The sequence below is a fragment of the Canis lupus genome, chromosome 16, assembly GCF_048164855.1.
Source record: "Canis lupus baileyi chromosome 16, mCanLup2.hap1, whole genome shotgun sequence".
In the NCBI taxonomy this organism is placed as follows: domain Eukaryota; kingdom Metazoa; phylum Chordata; class Mammalia; order Carnivora; family Canidae; genus Canis; species Canis lupus.
This window is the reverse complement of record NC_132853.1, coordinates 56,695,964-56,718,344: the sequence shown is the minus strand read 5'-3', so window position 1 is coordinate 56,718,344 and position 22,381 is coordinate 56,695,964. Positions and strand designations below refer to the sequence as shown.

The 22,381-nt window shown below is 43.0% G+C and overlaps 1 protein-coding gene and 1 long non-coding RNA gene across 2 annotated transcripts in view; one reads left to right on the top strand and one right to left on the bottom strand.

Moving 5' to 3' along the window:
• Positions 1-20,068, top strand: part of PRPSAP1 (phosphoribosyl pyrophosphate synthetase associated protein 1) — a 25,728-nt gene extending 5,660 nt beyond the window's left edge. Inside the window, exons 3-10 of the mRNA XM_072781695.1 lie at positions 2,343-2,409; positions 7,698-7,870; positions 9,213-9,328; positions 9,785-9,840; positions 10,428-10,573; positions 17,790-17,860; positions 18,655-18,801; positions 19,307-20,068. Coding sequence (XP_072637796.1) covers positions 2,343-2,409; positions 7,698-7,870; positions 9,213-9,328; positions 9,785-9,840; positions 10,428-10,573; positions 17,790-17,860; positions 18,655-18,801; positions 19,307-19,465 — 935 coding nt within the window. The 3' untranslated portion in view covers positions 19,466-20,068. The remainder of the gene's footprint in view (positions 1-2,342; positions 2,410-7,697; positions 7,871-9,212; positions 9,329-9,784; positions 9,841-10,427; positions 10,574-17,789; positions 17,861-18,654; positions 18,802-19,306) is intronic.
• On the bottom strand, positions 17,559-22,381 carry LOC140607188 (uncharacterized). The gene is made up of 2 exons (XR_012009315.1): positions 20,786-22,381; positions 17,559-20,266 (listed from the first exon to the last, which is right to left on the bottom strand). It is a non-coding gene; the product is annotated as an uncharacterized lncRNA (long non-coding RNA).

The window sequence follows — 22,381 nt, the reverse complement described above, 5'->3', positions numbered from 1 at the left end:
ACCTCCTGAAAATATGCACTAGAAGAGAAGGCAGTTTTTTTTTTTTTTTTTAAGAATTTATTTATTCATTTTATCAGGGTGCCTGGGTGGCTCAGTCATTTAAGCATCTGACTTTTGGTTTGGGCTCAGGTCATGATTTCAGAGTCTTGAGATTGAGCCCACCTTGGGCTCCACGATCAGCTGGAGGGGTCTACTTGGGATTCTCTTTCTCCCCCCCAACCCCCGCTCATGTGCAGGTGCACACACTCTCTCTCAAATCTTTAAGACATCTTAAAAAAAAATGAAGACCTTGTTCTCCATCCTCCCATCACTATTCTAAGCCTCCTCTCCCTCGCTCCCTCTCTCTGTGGCTTGTTGCAGTAGCTTGCTGACAGGCCTTCCTACCTCCATTTCAGTCTCCCTAGGCCACCAGGATGTTTCCAAAATGCAAATGTTTTATTACTTCCACTGAAATCCTGCTCTCCAGAGTCCGCTCTCCCTAGCGATCACACAGGACCTTTTGGGATCTGAGCTCTGTCCACTCACTGCTCATCCTAGATCCTTTGGCCCGGCCCACCGTTGGTGCATGGGGGACTCCTTGCTGCCACTGTCGCCCTCCTGTTCTCTTCACGAACAGCCAGAGATCACACCCCCTCCCATTCTCGACTCCTCCAGTGGCTCTCCTGTCCTGAGAATGAAGTCCAGACTCTTGCATGGTCTGGCCCCCGCTGGCTACCTGACCTCCCTCCCTCCTTATTCACTGTACTCTCCAGGGGGCTGACTGGCCATCTGCCCTCACATCTCTGGGTGTTCCATGCTCCCTTCCTCGGTATACATCCTAGCTTGCAATGAGGCTGTTATTCTCTGAGCCCCATTATTCTGTCTCCTGGTCTTTTTCTTTTCTTTTTTTAAAGATTTTATTTATTTATTCATGAAAGACAGAGGCAGAGATACAGGCAAAGGGAGAAGCAGGCTCCATGCAGGGAGCCCGATGTGGGATTCCATCCCAGGACCCCAGGATCATGCCCTGAGCCGAAGGCAGACACTCAGCCACTGAGCCACCCAGGTGTCCTATCTCTTGGTCTTTTTCCTTTCCTTTCCTTTCCTCTTCTTTCTCCTTTCTCCTTTCTTTTTCCTTTTTCCTTTCCTTTTTCCTTTCCTTTCCTTTCCTTTTTCCTTCCCTCTCCTTCCCCTTCCTTCCCTTTCCCTTTCCTTCCCTTTCCATTTCCCTTCCCTTCCCTTTCCCTTTCCCTTCCCTTTCCTTTTTTTTCTCTTTTTCTTTCTTCCTTTCAAGATTCATTTATTTGAGAAAGGGAGTACACCATGAGAGAGTGTGCAGGAGTGGAGTGAGTGGCACAGGGAGAGAGTCCTCAAGCGGACTTCCCAGGACATCACCACCTGAGCTGAAACCAAGAGTCAGCACTCAACTGACTGAACCACCCAGGCACCTCTCTTTTTCTTTCCTTCTTTCTTTTGTTCTTTCTTTCTCTTCTTTCTCTTTTCTTTCTTTTCTTTCTTTTTCTCTCCACACCCATCCTTGGGTTTGAACTTTTGATCCTGGGGTAGCTGGGTGGCTCAGTGGTTGAGTGTTTACCTTTGGCTCAGGGTGTGATCCTGGGGTCCTAGGATGGAGGGCTTCTCTCTCTGCCTGTGTCTCTGCCTCTCTCTCTATGTCTCTCATGAATGAATAAGAAAGAAAGAAAGAAAAGAAAGAAAGAAAGAAAGAAAGAAAGAAAGAAAGAAAGAAAGAGGAAGGAAGGAAGGAAGGAAGGGAGAAAGAGAAAGAGAAAGAAAGAACAAAAGAAAGAAAGAAAAAAGAAAGAAATTTGAACTCTTGACCCTGAGGTTAAGAGTCACCTGTTCTCCCGACTGAGCCAGATAGGTGCCCTGTCTCCTGGTCTTTTCTGGCACAATGGCCTGAAAAGTCTGTCAGCCTTTGTGTCTCCTGTGTCTCCTGGATTGGTCTTCATACACTTGGTCTAGGTTCTCCCAAGGACAGGGCCTGGCACCAAGGAGGCCTCAGCATTTGTTGAAAGGAGGATGTTAACCTTTGACCTCTTTATTTGCTGTAGACTTTTCCCCAAGCATCTTGTCTTATTTTGGTGATAAATTTTCCTTTTTGAACCCTGAGATTTTCTGTGGACCTGTTTGTGTTACTTTTGCCTTTTGGTGTATTTTTGCCTTATTTTCCCTTTAACTTCACATTTTTTGTATACACACTTGTCATCCTGAGATCTATTCAGAATTTATTTTGGTGCACTAGATGAAGTGTTGGTTTAGATTCATCTCTACTCCTTCTAGATGCTGCCTAATTATTGTATCATGAAGTGCTTTTCTTAAACTACAGAACTCTTATTTTTCAGAAACAAGAGTTGAAATAAAAGAATCTGTTCGTGGCCAAGATATTTTCATTATACAGACGATACCCAGGTAAGAGGGAGCACAACTTTATGTACCCCGTTTCCTCTAAAAATCGTAGTGATAGAATTCATGGTGTTATCATACAAACAACAATTGAGTTTCCTTTCACTATAAATGTATACGCGTTTTAAACTAAATGCTTCCCAAAATCCAGTTGTAGGCTTTTGACATTCCTACCCTGTTTGTCACACTGTACTATTTGATCCTCCTCTCCAGGCTTTAAACCGTTCCGTATTCCCTGAACCTGGTCCCTGTCTGCTCAGCTTTGCTAAAAAGCTTTTTGTTATTAAACGCAATGCATAACTGCTGCTGATTTATACTCATCAAGACCATCTTGACACTGTTTTCTTTCTTTCTTTCTTTCTTTCTTTCTTTCTTTCTTTCTTTCTTTCTTTCTTTCTTTACCATCTTGACACTGTATTTTTTTCTTTGTATTTTTTTCTTTCGTTCATTTGTTCTTTCCACAGTGGCCCATTTCTAGCTGTCTGTATTGTAGATAGCATCTGCCACCCCTTCCTTCCCTTAGGGGAAATCCTAGCCTACCTGAGGGTGACCTTCCATGTGGGATTATCTCCTCTCATCCCTTCTCAGAGAATGGGGTAGTGAGGCTATGTGTGTCTTTGAAAAATGCAGACCTTCGTGTCTTGGTTAATTTAGATTCCTGAGACTGTGTTAGTAATAAGATTGGCACTAAATGCCAGCAGTGTGCAACCATTTATGTGTATCATCTTTCATCCTTAAACCAAATCTGGCACGGAAGCTATTTTTAGCCTCAGTGACAATGTGACTTGTAAAAAGAAATATATATTTGTGGGAGCCTGGCTGGCTCAGTTGGTAGAGCATGTGGCTCTTGATCTCAAAGTTGTGAGTTCGAGCCCCACCTTGGGCGTGGACCCTACTTAAAATTAAAAAAAAAATTAAAAAAGAAAAATATATTTTGTCTTCCTCCCTTTCCTGGTGCTGAGATCCTAAAACCCTTGGAATTTCCTAAGGGCTAAAAGCAATAAAGGTGTCTTTTATTTAACAAGCACCCTTTCAACAGCACCAGAGGTGGTTTTTTGGAAGCCCCTAGATAACCTTGAAATGGGGTTCTTTGCCTGAGGGACCAATCAGCAACTGAGAGGGTTGGAACTCAGCCCCTCCCTCCCCTGTGGGAAGGTGAATCAGTCATCAATAGCCTCTCTAGAAGGTGCTTGAGGCAATAACGCTTCACATATGTCATATTTATCTGTTTAGGCAGATACCTCGGAAGATTCCAGGAAACGGATTGCTGGGTATAAGGATCCATGCCCTTGTAGTGTTGGCAATAGAGCACAGTGATGATGGTTACTTCTGATGGCCCTCTTGTCCTCCAGCAGTTTTAATTTTGTGCTGGTTGCCTCCTGGTCATGGTACTCTTTTTGTCTCGTGCTTTTGTTTGATCTGGATCTTGGAAAGAGGGGGAGACCTGAAGGTCTTGCCTGGGAGTAAAATGCATGTAGTGAGGGGCTTGGACACCCCACGAGGCTACCCTCTGGTGTGCTTCTTCCCCGGCCTTTGTCCTTGGCGAAGGGTAAGGCTGCATCATCCTCACTTCTGTTTGCTGGTGGGGCTCACCTTCCGAAACCACTTGCAGCCTATTTCTTTTGGCTACTCCAGTTATGTAAATTTTTGATTACTGAGGGTGGATTTAATTATTTGGAAATGGCAAAAAGCCATTCTGAATGAAGTGATTATGTTGCATGATTGAAATGTGTGATATTCAGGGAGCTTCCAAATATACTGAGCAAAGGAAGGAAGTAAAATGGATATAAAGCTTACCAAGTGTTTCTTGAAGGACAATTTCCGTGATTATGTTAGAAGCTCTTGTGTGTTGATGGGACTAAGAGACTCATTAAAGCACATTTACAACTTATTTGCTGCAGATGATTAATTCTTGGGGTGATGGGTGGGGGAAATCCTACCCCGTCACCTCATGGTTCTGACTTCCATCTATGGTGTTGGCCTGTCTTTGCAGTCCTGCTCAGTTCAATTGATGTGTATAGACCATGTCTGTTTCCTTATATTTGTCTTTGTCTATCAAAAACGACAGAGCAGTAAGGGTCAAATTTAATATAGAATGTGATTATCTTAGGGGAAAGAAAAATGAGTCTGGGGCACCTGGGTGGCTCAGTGGTTGAGCATCTGCCTTTGGCTCAGGTCATGATCTTGGGGTCCTGGGAGCGAGTGCCGAATCGGGCTCCTTGCAGGGAGCCTACTTCTCCCTCTGCCTGTGTCTCTGCCTCTCTCTCTGTGTCTCTCATAAATAAATAAATCTTAAAAAAATGAGTCGGTAAACAATTAAGATTGTCCTACTTAGATACAAAGACTACAAGAACTAGCCAGGATGTACTTGGAACAGTCTTAGGGAACAGATAAACAAAGCAGAGGCTGCCAGCCAACTTCTCTTCACCCTGCTAGCCCACAGATTAACTGCCTGGTGTCCAATTTGCCTAGTCTGGCAGTGAATGGGGAAAGCCAATGTGACAAAGGCTCTTTTGTTGCCTTCCTGACCAAAAGGGTGGGGCGTGGGAGGCTTTCCTTAGCCTTGAGCTGGAGGATGTTGAATCCCTAGGCATAGGTCATTAGGAAGAGGAAAAGGTAGAAAATGAAGCCTCATGGCAGAAATAAGTAATTAATGTAAGAAGAGTTACGCTGAAATCAAGGCCCTTCTGAAATGGTTCATCTTGTTATATTAACATCTTACTCTCTGAGCCCACCTTGTGGTGTGTTGTCGAAACCTCATTGTAGACCGTGGTTGTGTATTATAAATGCTATCACAAAGCCAGCTAAAAGCCCACCACCTGGACAGATACTCTTCCAGAATCTATTCAATTAACTTCATTCTAAGTATATTGTTGGCATTGAGATCTGATAAGAAACCGTGGCCAGCGGAGCTTTTACAGTGCCACACACTAGCACACCAGTGGAACGTTAAGAAAGCTCTGATTGTACTTCTAATATTGTCAAACAGTCTATATGCAGAAGAGGACTTTGCTATGGTGTATATGATGCCTGGTGTTCAGTCTCAATACGGACTCCTGAAGTATTTACACACACACTGTCCTCCCAGTGCTATGCAGCCTTCCAGCTTAACATTCAGAACCTACAAGGCATCAATTTAGGTGATTGGATGGGGGAAAGGAAGCTCTCCCCTCTGCAGAATCAAGTATAGAAGTCTTTGGGAGGCAGCACACTGAGTTAGATGTGTTCTTTCTTGGGACATATGATTACCACAAAGATGATCCAATGTGCGCCTCTGGCATTTTCTTGAAATGTGGTCGGCTTTGCCATTTTATCTCCAGCACCTAACACAGTGCCTGATTCACATTGCTCAATAAGTATTTGTTGAATATATGAATGAACTAAAAATGACCAAGTGTAATGAATTCCCAAGTACCTTGAAAGTGTTTGATGAGTATTTTCTCCTGATTTTACCAAGAGGTTGTGTGTCCTCTAATTTTTTGATGCCAGACTTGGGACATTATTGATTTGGGAGTATGAGGAGGAAAGGTGCTCCAATTTACTTCAGAGGAAGGAAACATCTGGAAAACAATGTAACCTATCAGCAGTCTGAAAGGAGTGTCGTAGGTATCAAGTCGAGTCCTGAGTCAGTTATATCTACCCGCTGCAAGAAATGCTTTTATGACAGTACCCTGAACTTACAAAAAAAATCCGAATTACAAAGGTGAGGCTGGTGTTCTGTAAGTTGAATGTGGATGTGGAAAACACATTCTTGTCAGAGGGCAGGAATGTCTTTGCAGTGTCTCATGCCCAGGTGCACTAAGGATGGGCGCCCTTGGAGAGAGGCAGAGAGACTGGGAAAATGGCCTCTCTGTCCTTCGGGCTAAGGAGCAATCTCGTGAGGAGTATTTCATTTACCTACCTAAGCATTATAAAGTCTTCTGCTATGTTGATGGCAAGCTCTCCATTTTGCTGTAAATGAGGGCAGCATCACTGCTATGTAGCAGACAGTTTAAGGACACCTGAGAGCCTACTCCTCACATGGATAGAAACCAAGACATGGGAAATGATCCTCTTTTTTGGGAAGGCAGGGGAGATACATTCTTTACCCAAAAGGGTGGGTGTCTGAGGACTCTTGGATAATCCAAGAGGGGTAGGAAGAGGCTGGAGAGGGAGGGTTGAGCATTAGAAGAGCATCCTGAAGGATTTCAAGGTTCTCACCTTATTTTTTTTCTCTTTTTTGAGGATATAGTCATGAGTGTGGGAGCCCCATTCTCTGAAGCCCAGGGAGGACCCTGTTAGGGCCACTTTTGGCTCTAGTCTCAGACCTTCCCAGGTGACATGGGTAGAGTGATGCAAGGCACTCAGCTTGAAGCCCCACTGATGACCTTCCCTCTGCCCTAAGGTTCTCACCTTTTTTTTTTTTTTTTTTTTGAAGATTACTTATTTATTTATTTGGGAGGGGCAAGGGATAGAGAAGAGCATGTGAGAACACAAGTGGGGAGGACGGGCAAAGGGAGAAGGAGAAGCAGGCTCTCCACTGAACAGGGAACCCATTGCAGGACTTGATCCCAGGACCCTGAGATCATGACCCGAGCCAAAGGCAGACGCTTAACCGACTGAGCCACCCAGGTGACCTGGTTCTCACCTTTTTTAAGGGCAGAGCCCACATTACGCTCAATCAGCCTTGGCAAAAGGTAGCAATCCACATTTATTGAAACTGGAAGTAGCCTTTCCTTCTAATGTCTTTCAGATTCCTCTTTTTGTCTCTCTGGGTAATCTTTGTTGGGCATCTGTGTATCTTGAGGAAAAAAGGATGAGGCGATTTTTGAAAACTTAGTTCCAAGACTCCCCATCCTCCACCCTACCCTCTACCCCGTGAAGAACGGAGAACACATCCTTTCTGGAGATGGCAGCTAACTAGCAGAGGCAGTGGGTTTCCCTTGGCAGTCACAGGCAGCAGGGGGCCGGTGCGCTGGCCTGAGTCTGCCGTCCCTGGATGGTGCCAGCGGCTGCTGGTTCACCCTGGCCAGCAGTTGATGTCTGCCTCCGATGCCACTCCAGCGACTGTGTCATTGACAGAAGATCCAGGCAGAGGTGAGCGTGGATAACTGCTATGGATTTACCTAAGCACAGCTAAAAAGAAGAGCTCAGAAGCTTTCCTCTGGATTTGTGAGGTGCCATCATAAGCCAGTGTGGTGACAAAATGCCCATGACGCCCATCTTGGCAGCCCATTTCTTGGGCTGACTTTTCCATCTTTTTTGGGGGTTGATGAATGAAACTAACCCCCAAATACAAATGTCGACTGTTTCAGAGATGTGAACACCGCTGTGATGGAGCTGCTGATCATGGCTTACGCGCTGAAGACTGCCTGTGCCAGGAACATTATCGGAGTCATCCCGTACTTCCCCTACAGCAAGCAAAGCAAGATGCGGAAGAGGGGTTCCATTGTGTGCAAGCTCCTGGCGTCCATGCTGGCGAAAGCAGGTGAGTGTGGACGCAGGCCCTGGGGAGCCCGCCCTGTCACTTAGGACTCTTTCTGCTTGACATTAGTCCCTACCTCAGCTAATTTGGGGCCTCTCTCTTAAGTGTTGTTCACTAATTACTTCCTTCCTGTTTCCTTTTGATAGTTCTGGTTAGGGGTGTGTGAGCTTAGGTATGAACTCTCATGTGTTCCTCTCCTCTTTGTCTTAACTTGACAGTGATGTTGTCTCTCCACTAATCCTGGACTTTCTCATCATTCTGCCCCATCTCATCTTCTCATGAAAACTTTAGCTGTGATCCTGGCGTCCTAATGGGATCTTTCGAGCTTCAGGTGTAGGTTTACATATTTGCCTTGGTTAGCTAGCTGCTGTTTTTGTACGTAGTTTTAAACTGGGTTTTTCTTCTGTGGCTTCTCCAGTTTATGTAGTACTCCTTTCTTCCCCTCCTGACTGTCTCTGAATAGCAGCTCATTTTCATTGCTTTTATTCTGTGTTTTTGTAGCGGCAACATACTTTCTGGCCCGTGAATCAAATGTAATAACACCTGATGGTAATTGGGATTTTATTTGCCTGGCGTGTTTACTTAAAAACTCTAATACACATTCAAGCCCTGAGAAACATTTGGATTCCATCCTCTCTCAAGATGTGTAGCTGTTTGGGGAGGAACGGGTAATTACTGGTTCTTTGCTCTAGAGGGTTTGCAGTAACCTTTGATTATCTGCAATGTTTTTATATATGTACCTTTTTTGTTCAGCACGACTGATTATAAGAGTATGTCTATCATCTTTTTTCTATAAGAATACTTCTTGACTCATTCTTTTATGACCTTGAGAAATTGTTCCAAACTCTCCACTATCTTACCTTTGTGGTATATGGATTTTTATCTCCTAATATGTGTATTATTTAGCTTTCATATTCTTAATTCCTTCTGCTCTAGCCACAGGCCTTTAAACTTCTTACAGTCTTTAGTCAAGGCCTATTTTTTACACCCATTACTTCTTCCATGTTTTCTAACTTTACATATTCATATTTTTGCTTGTGCCTGACTTTTCTTAATTTTCAGGACCAAGCTAGTTAGGATAGTATAGGAGAGCACCTTCCTCTCTGCTCTAGGTCTCTCTCCATGTGGAAGGTCATAGGCTCTTTGACATGAGGCTTGACAACATTCTGAGCTCACTAAGTGTTGTTGAGGTTCCAGATGAAGTCTATGACTAATGTGCTTGTCCACAACACAGTCCCTGCTTTCAGGCTTCGGTTAGGAAACAGGAGTGGGCGTCTAGTTTATGTCCACTGTGGCCATTAACTTGTAGGGGTGAACGTTGTAATTTTTTGTTTTAAAATTTCAGGTTTAACTCACATTATCACTATGGATCTTCATCAAAAGGAAATACAAGGCTTTTTCAGCTTTCCCGTGGACAACCTTAGAGCCTCACCTTTCCTGCTTCAGTATATCCAGGAAGAAGTGAGGAGCCACCAGCAAACACCCCATTGTCCTCAAAAGAGACCCTATGTAGTTTTTCTCTGGTATCAGATTTCAATATTGAAAGGCACATCAGATGGTCTTTCCCTTAAGTCTCAGTGCCTGAGGCAGCCAGATAGGGTCAGCATGTAGGCATGGACGATCGTATTTTTTAAAGCCATTAAAAATGGATTTCCTTCTAAGTATCTTTAGCAATTTGCTTATGTTTTCTTAAATGAAGGTGTTAAGAAGTAATTATTTTTTAATCTTCTTGATGTAGCAGTACTTTTGCAATGATGTTAATTGATAAGTGTTAAATTTTAAACGTGTAAGTGAAACTCTAGAGTATGTGATTGCTAGTATGGATCATTGTTACGAGAGGGAAAAGTGTCACACCAGCACCCAGGTGTTACTTTGTGATAACTTTTCAGTATTTTCTTATTTTTCCTTCAAATCTAGATTCCAAATTACAGAAATGCAGTCATAGTAGCTAAGTCTCCTGATGCTGCCAAAAGGTAAATATGTTGGACATTCATAAAAATTCCTTTTGGGTGCTTCTGAAGTCAAAATGAGCTGTTTGGGAACTCAGAGCATGTAATCATGTTGGCCTGGAAAAGCTCATTGGCTCCAGCTTTCCCCCACGGTATTGTCCTGTTCCCACCAGGGCTTTATCGCTAGTCTCCAAATAATACAAGGCGGTCCCTGAATTACTCGGTTTTCCTTCCTGTAGGAGAAAAGGAAGTTCTTCCTTCAGATTCTCAGGAAAAGGAAAACAGAGGACCATGAATGTTTTTCAGGCAATGGTTTTTAAGAGACCTTTTTTGAACAAGGTTCCATCTTCTGAAGATAAGTGTTATAATATTGGACAAAGCGGAGAAACAGAATCATGTACAATCAGATGCTGGCCCACATCTCAACTCCTGTGCCTCTTGAGGCATTTACGTTCTGGTCTAGGCCCCATCTCCTGAATTGCCTAAATCATTCCTTTGTGTGTCCGTAAAAGTTCAGATGATGTTTTCATTTGATGATTAATAAAGTGTTGAGATAGTGACACTTGGGTTTTCTTTCCATGAATTTCCGTTTCCTGTTGTCTTTCTCGTAGGGCCCAGTCATATGCTGAGAGACTGCGTCTGGGGTTAGCTGTGATCCACGGAGAAGCTCAGTGTACAGAGCTGGACATGGATGATGGTCGCCATTCTCCCCCGATGGTCAAAAATGCTACTGTCCACCCGGGTCTGGAGTTGCCCTGTAAGATTAGCTCTATGTTCTTATTTCACTTGTAAATCGAAGAAAGTTTTAATAATATGAATGGCTAGAAGTTAATACGTATATGGATGAACGGTATCTTGGTCTTTTGCTTTTTAAAGATTTTTATATTTAAATAATCTCTACACCCAGCATGGGGCTTGAACTTATAGCCCCAAGATCAGAAGTCACATACATGGGACGCCTGGGTGGCTCAGTGGTTTAGCGCCTGCCTTCGGCCCAGGGCGTGATCCTGAGGTCCTGGGATTGAGTCCCACATTGGGCCCCCTGCATGTGCCAATTGATGGCAATTTGATAGGATAAAAAAGTTAGAATGTTTACACCTCTGACAGGAGCCTGTCTGAAGTAACCTGTTGGAGGTATAACCATTCTGATATTTCCCCACCCTGTTAATCTCTGTATGTTTATGGAGCATGGCAAATAGATACAAATTTTAGAGATTCCTCTAAAAAGCATACTGTTATCTTCTGGTATAGAATGCCAGTTATTACCACTCAAAATCCATGGAAAGAAATAGCCTCCACACTGCTGGATTAATAACAGGTTAGTCAGGTATCAGGTCAAAGGGTTGTATTACTAAAATAAGTGCTTAAAAGTTACTGGGATCCCAAAGCCTGGTATAGTCAGTGGTTACTATCACCCACCCTCCCAAAATATAAAAGCTTAAGATTCACACCGTCACACATACAACGTTTTAGCTAAAGCTAAAATTATTTCACACTCTGAATGCTAAGTGCTACCCAGATTAGTTCAGTTGTCCTTATGGAGTCTGAATGTAACACCATCTCCTTTAACAAAAGGGGAAACCAATGCAATCCCATTCAATTACCTAAAAATACCACGATGGGATGCCTGGCTGGCTCAGTTGGAAAGGCATGTAACTTTTTTTTTTTTTTTTTTTAAAGATTGTATTTATTTGCTCATGAGAGAGACACAGGCAGAGGGAGAAGCAGGCTCCCTGTGGAGAGCCCGATGTGGGACTTGATCCCAGATCCCGGGATCATGCCCTGAGCTGAAGGCAGACACTCAACCTCTGAGCCACCCAGGCATCCCAATTTCAGCGGTTTTTATACAAGAGAAACAAGTAATAAAGTCTTAGTTTAAATTTTTGGTATTGCAGCATTTTTTTTTTTTTGCAGCATTTTATTTGAGGATTTCATAATTAAAGTTCTTGAATAAGCAATATATCCCCATATTTCAAAATTTAAAAAGTATAAAATTCTTTACAGTAAAAAAGTTTCCCTCAGCTAACTCTGATCTGCAGTATAGTTGGTTTCTTATATCCATTTAGAGGCTGTATGCATAGGCAAGCAGATAACATACTTCTTTCTCGCATTTTCACACGGCGGTAGTATATCAGACACATTGTTCTCCCCCTTGCTTTTCTCATCCAAGACCTCCTTCCCTGTCAGTCTGGACATACCTCTTGGTCTTTTAGTTTCATAAGTGTTCTACTTTAGGGATATACCACAATTTATTCAGTCAGTTGTCTGTTGATGAACATGTAGTTTTTCCAGGCTTTGGCTGTGAAGAAATGCTGTTAATAATAAACACTTTTTGAGCCCTGATTATGTGTCAAGAGTTCATCTAAGCTCTTCAGTAGATCTTCGGGTGATCTTTTGTTTTCGCATGATTTTCTTAGAGCTACTTGTGTCATCTCTCATGCCAGCAAGGCAGCTGAGATGCAGCCAGGAGCTGGGGGAGCCAGGTTTTGGAATGACAGGAGCTTCAGGAGCCATACTTTAGCTTTTTATTTTGAACAAACTGCAATCTTAGAAAAAAGCTGAAAGAATACAGAATTTCTCTCTACTCTTTGCTCGGAGTCCCCAGATTTAGCACTTAGATACACATCCTTTTCTTAACCACTTGAGGGTGAGTTGTAGACATAACGTCTATATTCCTAAATGCTTCAGTAAATATTTCATAAAAACAGATATTCTTTTACATAACCACAGTGTAATTATTAGACTCCGGAAACGGACATTGTTACAATACTGTTACCTAATCTGCAGACCTTATTCCTATTTTACCATTTGGCTTACTGTGTCCTTCAGAGCAAAGGAAAAATCATTTCTTTCTGACCTAGAACCCAATAAAGATCACACATCAGACTCAGTTGACCTTTCTCTTTAGTCTCATTTAATCAGGAACAGCACTTCTGTCCTTGGTCTCTTATGAACTTGACACTTTTGAAGAGTATAGTCCAGTTGTTCTATAGAATATCCTTTTATTGGGGAGTATTCCTTCATATTAGGTCAAATCAGTTATTACTATGGTTCTCTTTCTTCCCTGTTGAAATTCAGTTCTATCAGAATGGATTCATAGAACCTTAATTTATTCAGGGTGTTCTAATCCATTGCTACTATTTATTGTAATTAATTGTCAAATTTATTACAAGTCAAATGGTCTTAGACTTGACCAAAGAGAGCCTTTGAGCCCCTCCTGTGTTCTTTTGACATGTCCCTGTCATTTTTGATACTTACTTTCTGATATAACTAGATGTTCCATATTTCTTTTAAAGATTTTACTTATTTATTTGAGAGGCGGGGGTGTGAGAGGGGAGAATGGCAGAGGGAGAAGCAGACTCCCCGCCGAGCAGGGAACCTGATGTGAAGACTGATGCAGAGCTTGATCCCAGGATCCCAAGATCATGACCTGAGCTGAAGGCAGACGCTTCACCTGCTGAGCCACCCAGGTGCCCTAGATGTTCCATATTTATCCTGTACTTACTTCACCCTGGAATCAGTCATTTCAACAAGCAGCCCCAGTGCCTTTAGTGGAAAGTGGTATTTACAAACCAAGATTTACGAACCAAGATTTGGGCTATGGGGTGTACACTCAGCACTAGATGATACTACCTGTGACTAACCTTCACTTACGTTCTTTCATAAGTGACAGAATGTACCTAAAAAGATGAGAAATAAAATTACTGGGTCAAACGTTATTTTGCTAAATTATTGTAATATTTTATATGATGCTATAAAGCAGTATGTTCCTTCATAGACCTTTGGTGTGTTTACATGACAATTTTTACAGCGGCCATAGGATCATTTTCTGATCCCTTCTAACAGATTTAGCCAAGAGAATGCTTCTAAAAAGTGCTAGTTTTGTATAATTATACTTTCCAAATTAAATATGCTTTATATTATCAGTTATACTTCAGTATATTTTAATAGTTTGGCTAATAGTAACGAGGATGAGGGGAACCTGGGTGGCTCAGTCAGTTCAGTGTCTGCCTTCAGCTCAGGTCATGATCTCAGGGTCCTGGGATCAAGCCCTGAGTTAGGCTCCCTGCTCTGTGGCGAGCCTGCTTTTCCTTCTCCTTCTGTTCTTCCTCCTGCTTGCGTGTGCATGCACACACTCTCTCTCTGTCAAATAAATAAATAAATAAATAAATAAAATATTTCAAAAAATTGTAATGAAGATGAAGATACTGGACTGCTAGGACAAGACCAAAAGTATTGGGATGCCTGGGTGGCTCAGTGGTCTGCCTTTGGCTCAGGGAGTGATCTTGGGGTCCTGGAATTAGGTCCCACATTGGGCTCCCTGCGTGGAACCTGCTTCTCCCTCTATGTCTCTGCTGCGCGCTCTCTTTCTCTCTCTCTCTCCCTCTCTCTCAATCTCTGTCTCTCATTAATAAATAAATAAATCTTTAAAAAAATAAAAGTTGTATAAATTTTTCTGTTTTATGAGATAGAATTGATTACATAGGATGTAATAGATGTAATAGATGGCAAGGGCATCTAATGAACTTGGAAGGGTTGCCTGTTGGTGCCTCTCTCAGCACTGCTCTGTGTTTGCCATGTGGTGAAAATGAAAGAGTTTGGATCACAAAAAGGAGAGAAAGTCACCTCTTTTGGCTTGACTTTTCTGGCTTGGTAATTTTACAAATGAAGATGTGATTTTCATCACTAAACCAAAAACAGACATTAGCTCCCTCAAGCATCTCTTAAATGTTAGTTTTGACTTGTTTGCACCTGGATAGAGTTGTAGGCTTGAAGATAATTTCAGTTCCAGTCCTACCGGAGACCTTATTTTATTTCTTCTTTTTTTAATGCCAGTCTGTTGATAAAGTTTGGCCTTCCATTGAACTAAAAATAGACCAAAATCAAAACGGATAAGGAATGAGTAATTCCTCCTGGCCCTTTCTTGCCCTATATTCCAAGAGAGGAAGGTTTGGTTAACGGACTCTGGGGAGAGAGTGTAAAATTTAAGGATGGTTACGAATGCAGTATTATTTTACATGAGAAATAGTAACTTTAAAAGCAAAAGATATGGGGATGCCTGGGTGGCTCAGCAGTTGAGCGCCTCCCTTCGGCTCAGGTCTTGATCCTGGAGTCTCGGGACTCCCGCATGGGGCTCCCTGCAGGGAGCCTGCTTCTCCCTCTGCCTGTGTGTCTCTGCCCCTCTCTCTGTGTGTCTCTCATGAATAAATAAATAAAATATTTAAAATAAATAAATAAATGCAAAAGATAATTTCCTGCTTTCTTCTAGATTTGAGGTCATTTGATAACTTGATGTTTTCACTACAGTAAGTTGATACAGTTTGTGATTTCTGGCCATAAGCAATGTGCAGAATTCATTTATTCTTTTTTTTTTCATTTATTCTTAAACATAAGGTAGTTTTAGCACCCTTTATCCTTAATCTCCAGTACATACATTACTTCTGATAATTTTGAATTTTGAGTGGTTTTTTTTTTTTTTTGGTGGGGGGGTAAGCTTAGAAAATTTGGGACTTTTGTTTTTAGCCTGTGATGTTCTGTTCATTTCCCTTGACCCTATTAATAAAGTCTGTCTCCGTTTTTTAGTAGTCACTAAATTTTTTTTTTAAGATTTTATTTATTTAAGGGATATACAGAGAGAGGTAGAGACTTAGGCAGAAGGAGAAGCAGACTCTGTGGGGAACCTGATGCGGGACTTGATCCTAGGACCCTGGGATCACGACCTGAGCCAAAAGCAGACACACAGCCATCAAGCCACCCAGGTGCCCCAATAGCCACCAAATTGTTCAGTTTTATCCAGATCCTAAAATTAGTAATGAACAGGGAATGAACATACCGGGAAAGATGCTTGCTTTTTAAAAACCTTTTAAGCCTCCATCCTAGCCATGCCTGTGTTTTTCATTCTACACTGATAAGCTTTTTGGGAGAAACAAAGTTACAAAGTAGTAAGGAGGAGTACTGTGACATGTTTTCCACATCAAACTAGAGCTGAATTTTTATTGGTCTTTGAGGGATACTGGCTTGCAATCTTTTTTTCTCTTTTTACAGAGGAAAGTGGCCAAGAAAAGGGGCCACATCTCTTTGAGAAGTGGGTAGGTCAGCACAACCATCTACCACATGGTTTAATATAAAGACAGTTTAGGGAAGCTTTCCTAATGCTGATGGTTTATCTTCTCCATCTTTACCTAAATACTACCAAACCATACTTATATGCAGAGCCTTTTGACTGCCCTAATTCAAAAAAAAAAAAAAGAAAGAAATTTGCCCTTGTTTCTGGGATGGGAAATCAGGAAATGTTGATTGAAATCTGCCAATAAAATAGTACTGGATTTCAGCTCGGCTGATTTGCTGGTATGTAGAAAGATCTGCCTGTTCTTTGAGATTTATGGTACCTGTAGATAAGAATCTGCTAAAGTGGTTTGTTTGCTGATAGCTGCTAACCTAGAGAATTACCCTGAGTTTTATTCTTATGTCCCTCTCCCACTACTGGTTTAATATTTCAGAATAATAAAAAGCTTTAAAAGTAGGATACTTAGTCTATTCTAATGAAATATTCTCTCTCTCTCTCTCTCTCTCTCTCTCTGTTTGCTAACCTTCTTTTGAGGGTGAATTCTTACTTCTCTATTCTGGAGTTGGGTTTGTACACAGATGGGCCTTTTCTAGGTATAAATTGTGTAGTGAGATAGGAAGCCTGTACTTTAAGGACCAATCAAATTAGGAAGAAATGGACACGCCTGGATGGCTCAGTTGGTTAAGTGTCTGCTTTCACTCAGGTCACGATTCCAGGGTCCTGGGTCCTGGAATCGATCCCCACTTTAGGCTCCCTGCTCAGGGGGCGGTGGGTAGGAGTCTGCTTCCCCCACTCACGCCCTCTCACTCTCTCTCAAATAAATAAATAAAATCCTTTAAAAAAATCAAGAAGAGGGGATCCCTGGATGGCTCAGCAGTTTAACACCTGCCTTCGGCCCAGGGCGTGATCCTGGAGTCCCAGGATCCAGTCCCACATCAGGCTCCCTGCATGGAGCTTGCTTCTCCCTCTGCCTGTGTCTCCGCTTCTCTCTCTCTCTGTGTCTCTCATGAATAAATAAATAAAATCTTAAAAAAAAAAATCAAGAAGAAATGATGGAGTCATAGTCAGTTACTGTCTTCAAGTCCCTAATTTCCAGGAAATTGATGATGTCAATCATGTAGTTATCTGGTAATAAGGTTACGTTGTCCAAATAAAGTTACTTTGGAAGAAAATGAAGTAAAGCTTGCTTTCTGCCTGGCAGCCTTTACCTGTTTGATTTTCTACAGAGTGGCATTTATTTTATATTATCAGTCTCCGTGTAAGTAGAATTATTTCTTTTGCATGGCATTGCATTGCTGCTTCTGTGTGTGTAAGATCTTCCTCAGCCTACCACTCTGGACTTGTGCTGTCCGAACACCAGTAGCTGCTAGTTACATGTGGCTCTTAGCTCTTTACAGGGCTGGCTAGCTAGAAGTGCTGTCTTTGTGAAATGCGCACTAAATATCGAAGACTTAGTGTGAAGGGGAAGGTCCAATATCTCTAATAAATTTGCATATCGGTTATATACTAAAACATCTTGGATATACCAGACAAAATCTATTAATTTCACTTTTTTCTTTACTTTTTTTTTTTAAAGATTTTATTTTTTTAATATCTCTACACCCAACAGAGGGCTCGAACCCACGACTGAGATGAAAAGTTGTGTGCTCCACTGACTGAGCTAGCCAGGCACCCCCTTTTTACTTTTTTAATGTGGCTTCTAGAAAATGTAAAATGACATTTGGCTCACCTGTTTCTATTAGCACTGCTCTACACAGTCTGTTTCTGAGAGACCCCAGGTTCATTTAGGAGAGTTTTCTTTGTTTAATAATTTTTTTTTCACCACTTCCAGGGAATGAGGTTTCAATTGTATTTATTTAGTGACACAGAACTAACTGGGATCTTGTGGTTTGTTTTGTTTTGCTAGTGATGATGGCCAAAGAGAAACCACCAATAACTGTAGTCGGAGATGTTGGAGGGCGCATCGCAATCATAGTGGTATGGTCATGTGTCGTCCTTCATGTGCAGAGATGACACTGCGGGCTCCTAGTAGGTTGTACACTTTGGGATTATACTTCTGGTAAAGATGATAAGAGTTAAATGGATCCATCTATCCTTTCTCACCCAAACTCCTTTAGGACAAGGAGAAATTTTTGTATAGTTGAACAGGGATTATTATAACCTACAGGTATAAAAAGAACGTAGGAACTCCCATAAGAAAATTCAACCCCATAAATAGCCTTCATCTTAAGGGGTCTAGGTTCCATCAGACCAGCTGACTGCTCAACCTTCAGCTTTAGGGCCACGAGATGAACTAAAGATGAGTGGTTCCATTTTCACTAATGAGAACAAATGTCTCATTCTTCGTACTTAAGCATGATCTGTTTGCTCCCAGCTCTAAATGCCTTTGCCGGGCCTGATTACAATGACTGGCTTTATTTCTGTGTTCTTCTCATCTCACTTTGTCTTGAAAAAAAGATGGGACCCCAGCTATGTAGAAATAATCGGAGATTTGGAACAGGGAAATGAGTCTTGGCAGGCCCAAACTCCAGCCTTACCTACTACACGTGACTGTAGGCTTTGCTGCTCTTTGTACTGACAGCCTCGCAAAGCACAGTCCACACGGTTCTGTTGCCGCCACCAGAGGTTCAGTCCGGGAATCAGGCAGGTGGCTCTGATCTCCAGTTGGAGATCCTCTGAAAGGAAGTGCAGGGAAGAGCAGAGAGGTGTGTCGTTTATAGAGATGGCAGGTAGCTCCTTACTACTAACTTACTACTAATGTCTCTCCTCAGGATGACATTATTGATGATGTGGAAAGTTTTGTCGCTGCTGCGGAGATCCTGAAAGAAAGAGGTGCTTACAAGATTTACGTCATGGCCACTCATGGCATCCTGTCTGCAGAGGCCCCCCGCCTGATTGAGGAGTCCTCCATTGATGAGGTTGGTCTGCTCTTAACAGGCCTAGAATTTGCTGTTCTCTCTTCTGGGAATGGTGAAATGGCTCCACCCATGTTGCTTAACCCACCTCTAGAGGACGGACCTCTGAAGTCATGCCCTTGGTGCCTAGCATTGTGTTGGGCCAGATGTATAGGTAGGAATTAGATGTCTGTTTTCATAAAGGTTCACTTTATGTGCTCGGGTATAGTTCGTATTTCAGTATAATTTGGAGCTGTGGTAGCCCTTCTCTCAAGACTTGGATTCTTCCTGGATTGCGTGCACATTGTGCACTGTGCTGCGGCTCACCCTACATTTCTGCATAAGTACACTGGGACCTTCATAATCTTATGTGTTCAACCATGTAACCTTTGTCTTGTATAAAGTCAGATCAGTTTAGTTTGTAAAAACTGTACTCGGAATAAGGTTTTATAGTTTGGAACTTGGATGGCAGGTCCACATTGGGGACACATCAGTAACCGTGTTTATCTTCCGTTGCTGCAACGACCAGGTGGTGGTGACGAACACTGTCCCTCATGAGGTGCAGAAGCTGCAGTGTCCCAAGATAAAGACGGTGGATATCAGTCTGATTCTTTCTGAAGCAATTCGGAGAATCCACAACGGGGAGTCCATGGCATACCTTTTCCGAAACATCACTGTGGATGACTAAGCTGTCACGGTTGCCTTGACTGAAACTCCCGAGGAAAACATGTGGAGTGCAGTGCCATCAACTTCTGTACATGGTGTTTCTTCTCACGGGAGGACTGGAAATAGCCTGAAGTCAGATAGTCTCGCCAAGTTGGGTAGGTAGGAGGCCTTAAGATAGTCAAGGGGAAGACAGAGCTAATAGAAACATGGCCTTAAGTGTCTGCCATCGTCCTCCTGTGCCTCAAACAAAAGTTACAGACACTTTTCTGAAAAGAATCCCCAAATCTTGCTGATATTGAAAAGGAGTTAAAGGCAGAAAGTCTTAACTCTAATATTCGGTTATTTCCACCGTGGGAAATGTGTGTCAATGTTGAACCTGGTTAGGGAAGCTGAGTGTCCTGGTACTGTTTCCATTCTAGTTGTCCTCTCCCCAGTCAACCTCACATAAGTTTTTTTTTTTGTAGAAAAACCCTATTTTTCCTTGAGAAGCTACTGTGCCTACAGCCAGTGAACAACGAAGCCTTTGTGGCATTACCCCAGCCAGGAGGTCAGATTAGAGAGTAGCGTCCTATCTCTGGATACCTGCGTTGCTCTTCGCTGGCAAATAAAAGAATTTGTTGTCTCACTGGTCTGTTCACTAACATTGCAGAGCCTCCTGCTCTCCTGACTTCTATCCAGATGGTGCGGAAGACAATGGGTACGAAATAGAGTATCCCAGGTCCATGGCTGGTCCCAGACCCTGGACATGAGTCTCTGTCTGCAGGTTCCATCCCCTTCCTGAGCATCAGAGTCAAATCTTTGTTGGAATAATGGATTTCAAAATCTAAATTAAAAAAAAAAAAGAGAGAGAAAAATTTTACTTTTTCCTGTGTGATAGGTGACAGCAGGTACTGCATTACTCAGGACTGCCCCTGACCTTTTTGTCCAGCAATCAAAACTACTCTAGTTTATGGCCCGTTTGTCAGGCAGGCCTTTGAAGCCTTCAGCCTGATCTGAGCAGGACTGAATGTAATGGGAAGGAGCAGCGTCCGTCTGTTAGGCAGTGAGCTGGGACTGCTGGTCTGTCCTGTGCCTGAAGGATAGTAAAGGACCATTCGCTTCTTTGCATAATCCTATTTCTCTGCAGGGACATTTCCTTGACATTCTTATCTCTTTCCGAATGACCTGAAAAGTTCTCAAGCCACAGTCAAGACTTTGAGCACATTGGCTTTTTCAGGCACACAAGTTGCCTTCTGTTAATAGTCCCAAGTAGGGGAATTTTGAGCAAGAACTTAATTAGCAGTTAGCATGGTGGCTGGGGAAGAGGCGTGGACTGTTACTACTCAAGAGGCCTGGTTCTTACTCATGAGGCCAGGCAGATGACGAGTCCTTTCTGGGCCTCTCATCACTTGTGAAAAGAGGTTTGGAGTTGACAGCTGAGGGAAGTCCTTTTCAACTCCCAAATTCCATTTATTCATCCAGTTAATGTTTAGTTTCCTATGTCTGTAAGAACAGAGGTGTTTTGTTTTTTTTAAGATTTTATCCATTCGTTCATTCATTCATTCGAGACACACAGAAGCAGAGACATAGGGAAAAGCAGGCTCCCTGCAGGGAGCCCAATGCAGGACTTAATCCCAGGTCCCCGGGATCAGGACCTGAGCCAAAGACAGATGTCCAACCACTGAGCCACCCAGGTGCCCCAGAACAGAGGTGTTTATATATACTTAGTAGAATCTAAGTATCTCCTGATATTAGAATATATTCACATATGCCCTTCCCATTGGCATTTAGTGGGTCCTGCTATGCGCCTGGCATGATGCCAGGTCTCAGGAGTATGCAAATGAAACCGTGAAGACTCAGGGAGCTGACATTCTGGCCCCAACTAGGGTAGCAGCAGCAGCAGGGGTGACATTCTTCTGGAAAGTCACTGAATTTAAGAGTTGAGAAGCCCCTGTTCCACACTCTGCAGGACAGTGGATGCTCTTTCAATTTAACTCTGTGGTCCAGCCTTTTGTTTTATAGGATATAAGCAGAAGTGCACAAGGCTGCAAAGAATTTGTTCTCCTGATGGTATCAGCAACCTACTGAGTGTCAGGCCCTGGGGATGTGATGGTGAACAAAATCCTGGAGTGTTAACCTTCCTGGAGGTTCTAGACTTGTTTTAAGTCTGCTCCCAGGCAATACTTGGGGACGCAGAGCATGAAGGATTTCAGTAACACCTTATCAGCTCAGATTAAAAATTTGAACTTGAAAATAGTTAAAATAGGAGTACATGGTGATTTTCGCACAGGTTTTCCTGAATATAAACACTGACATTTTATGTTTTCTGGAAGAATCTGGTGTGGGGAGGTCATCCCCAATTGCTGAGAGCACCAAATTCCTCTAGTCCTTTCTAATCCTGCCCTGTGATGAGCTGAAATGCTGGCGCTTGGCCAGATGAGTCTGTTTTGAGATGAACTGGGCCAGAGTGGCACAGTGAAGGGCTGTCATCTGGTGGCTGATTGGAGCTGCCTGGGTCCTGAGTGGTCTTCTCCAAGGTACCCTCCTTTCTGATAAAGCTATAAGATGGGAACTGTCCCCAAGGGGCCAAGTTCTCAGGACTGCATCCCTCAGGTACGTGTGCCACTGCCCTGAATAATGGGATGAGCTAAGGACACACGGTGTCCCTTAAACCTTTCTGTGCTTAGTGGCTGAGTGAACGAGGGGCCTGCCTAGGTTAAGGGGCCCCTGGAATCTAGGGGAGCCATAGGAGGCCTCCCCTCCCCATAGCAGAGCCTTGGCACAGCCTCACAGCCCCTTGAGAAGCGTTTCCTGGTAGATTCCTGGCGCCTTGGGGTATGGCCAAGGCTCGCCGGAGCCCGCTAGGATGGGCTCCCCTTGGGAGTCGGGGCGGCCTCGCCCATGGGCAGCCCCCCAAGGCGCCGCGTCCCGCTCAACCGGGCCTGTTCTTTCGCAGAAC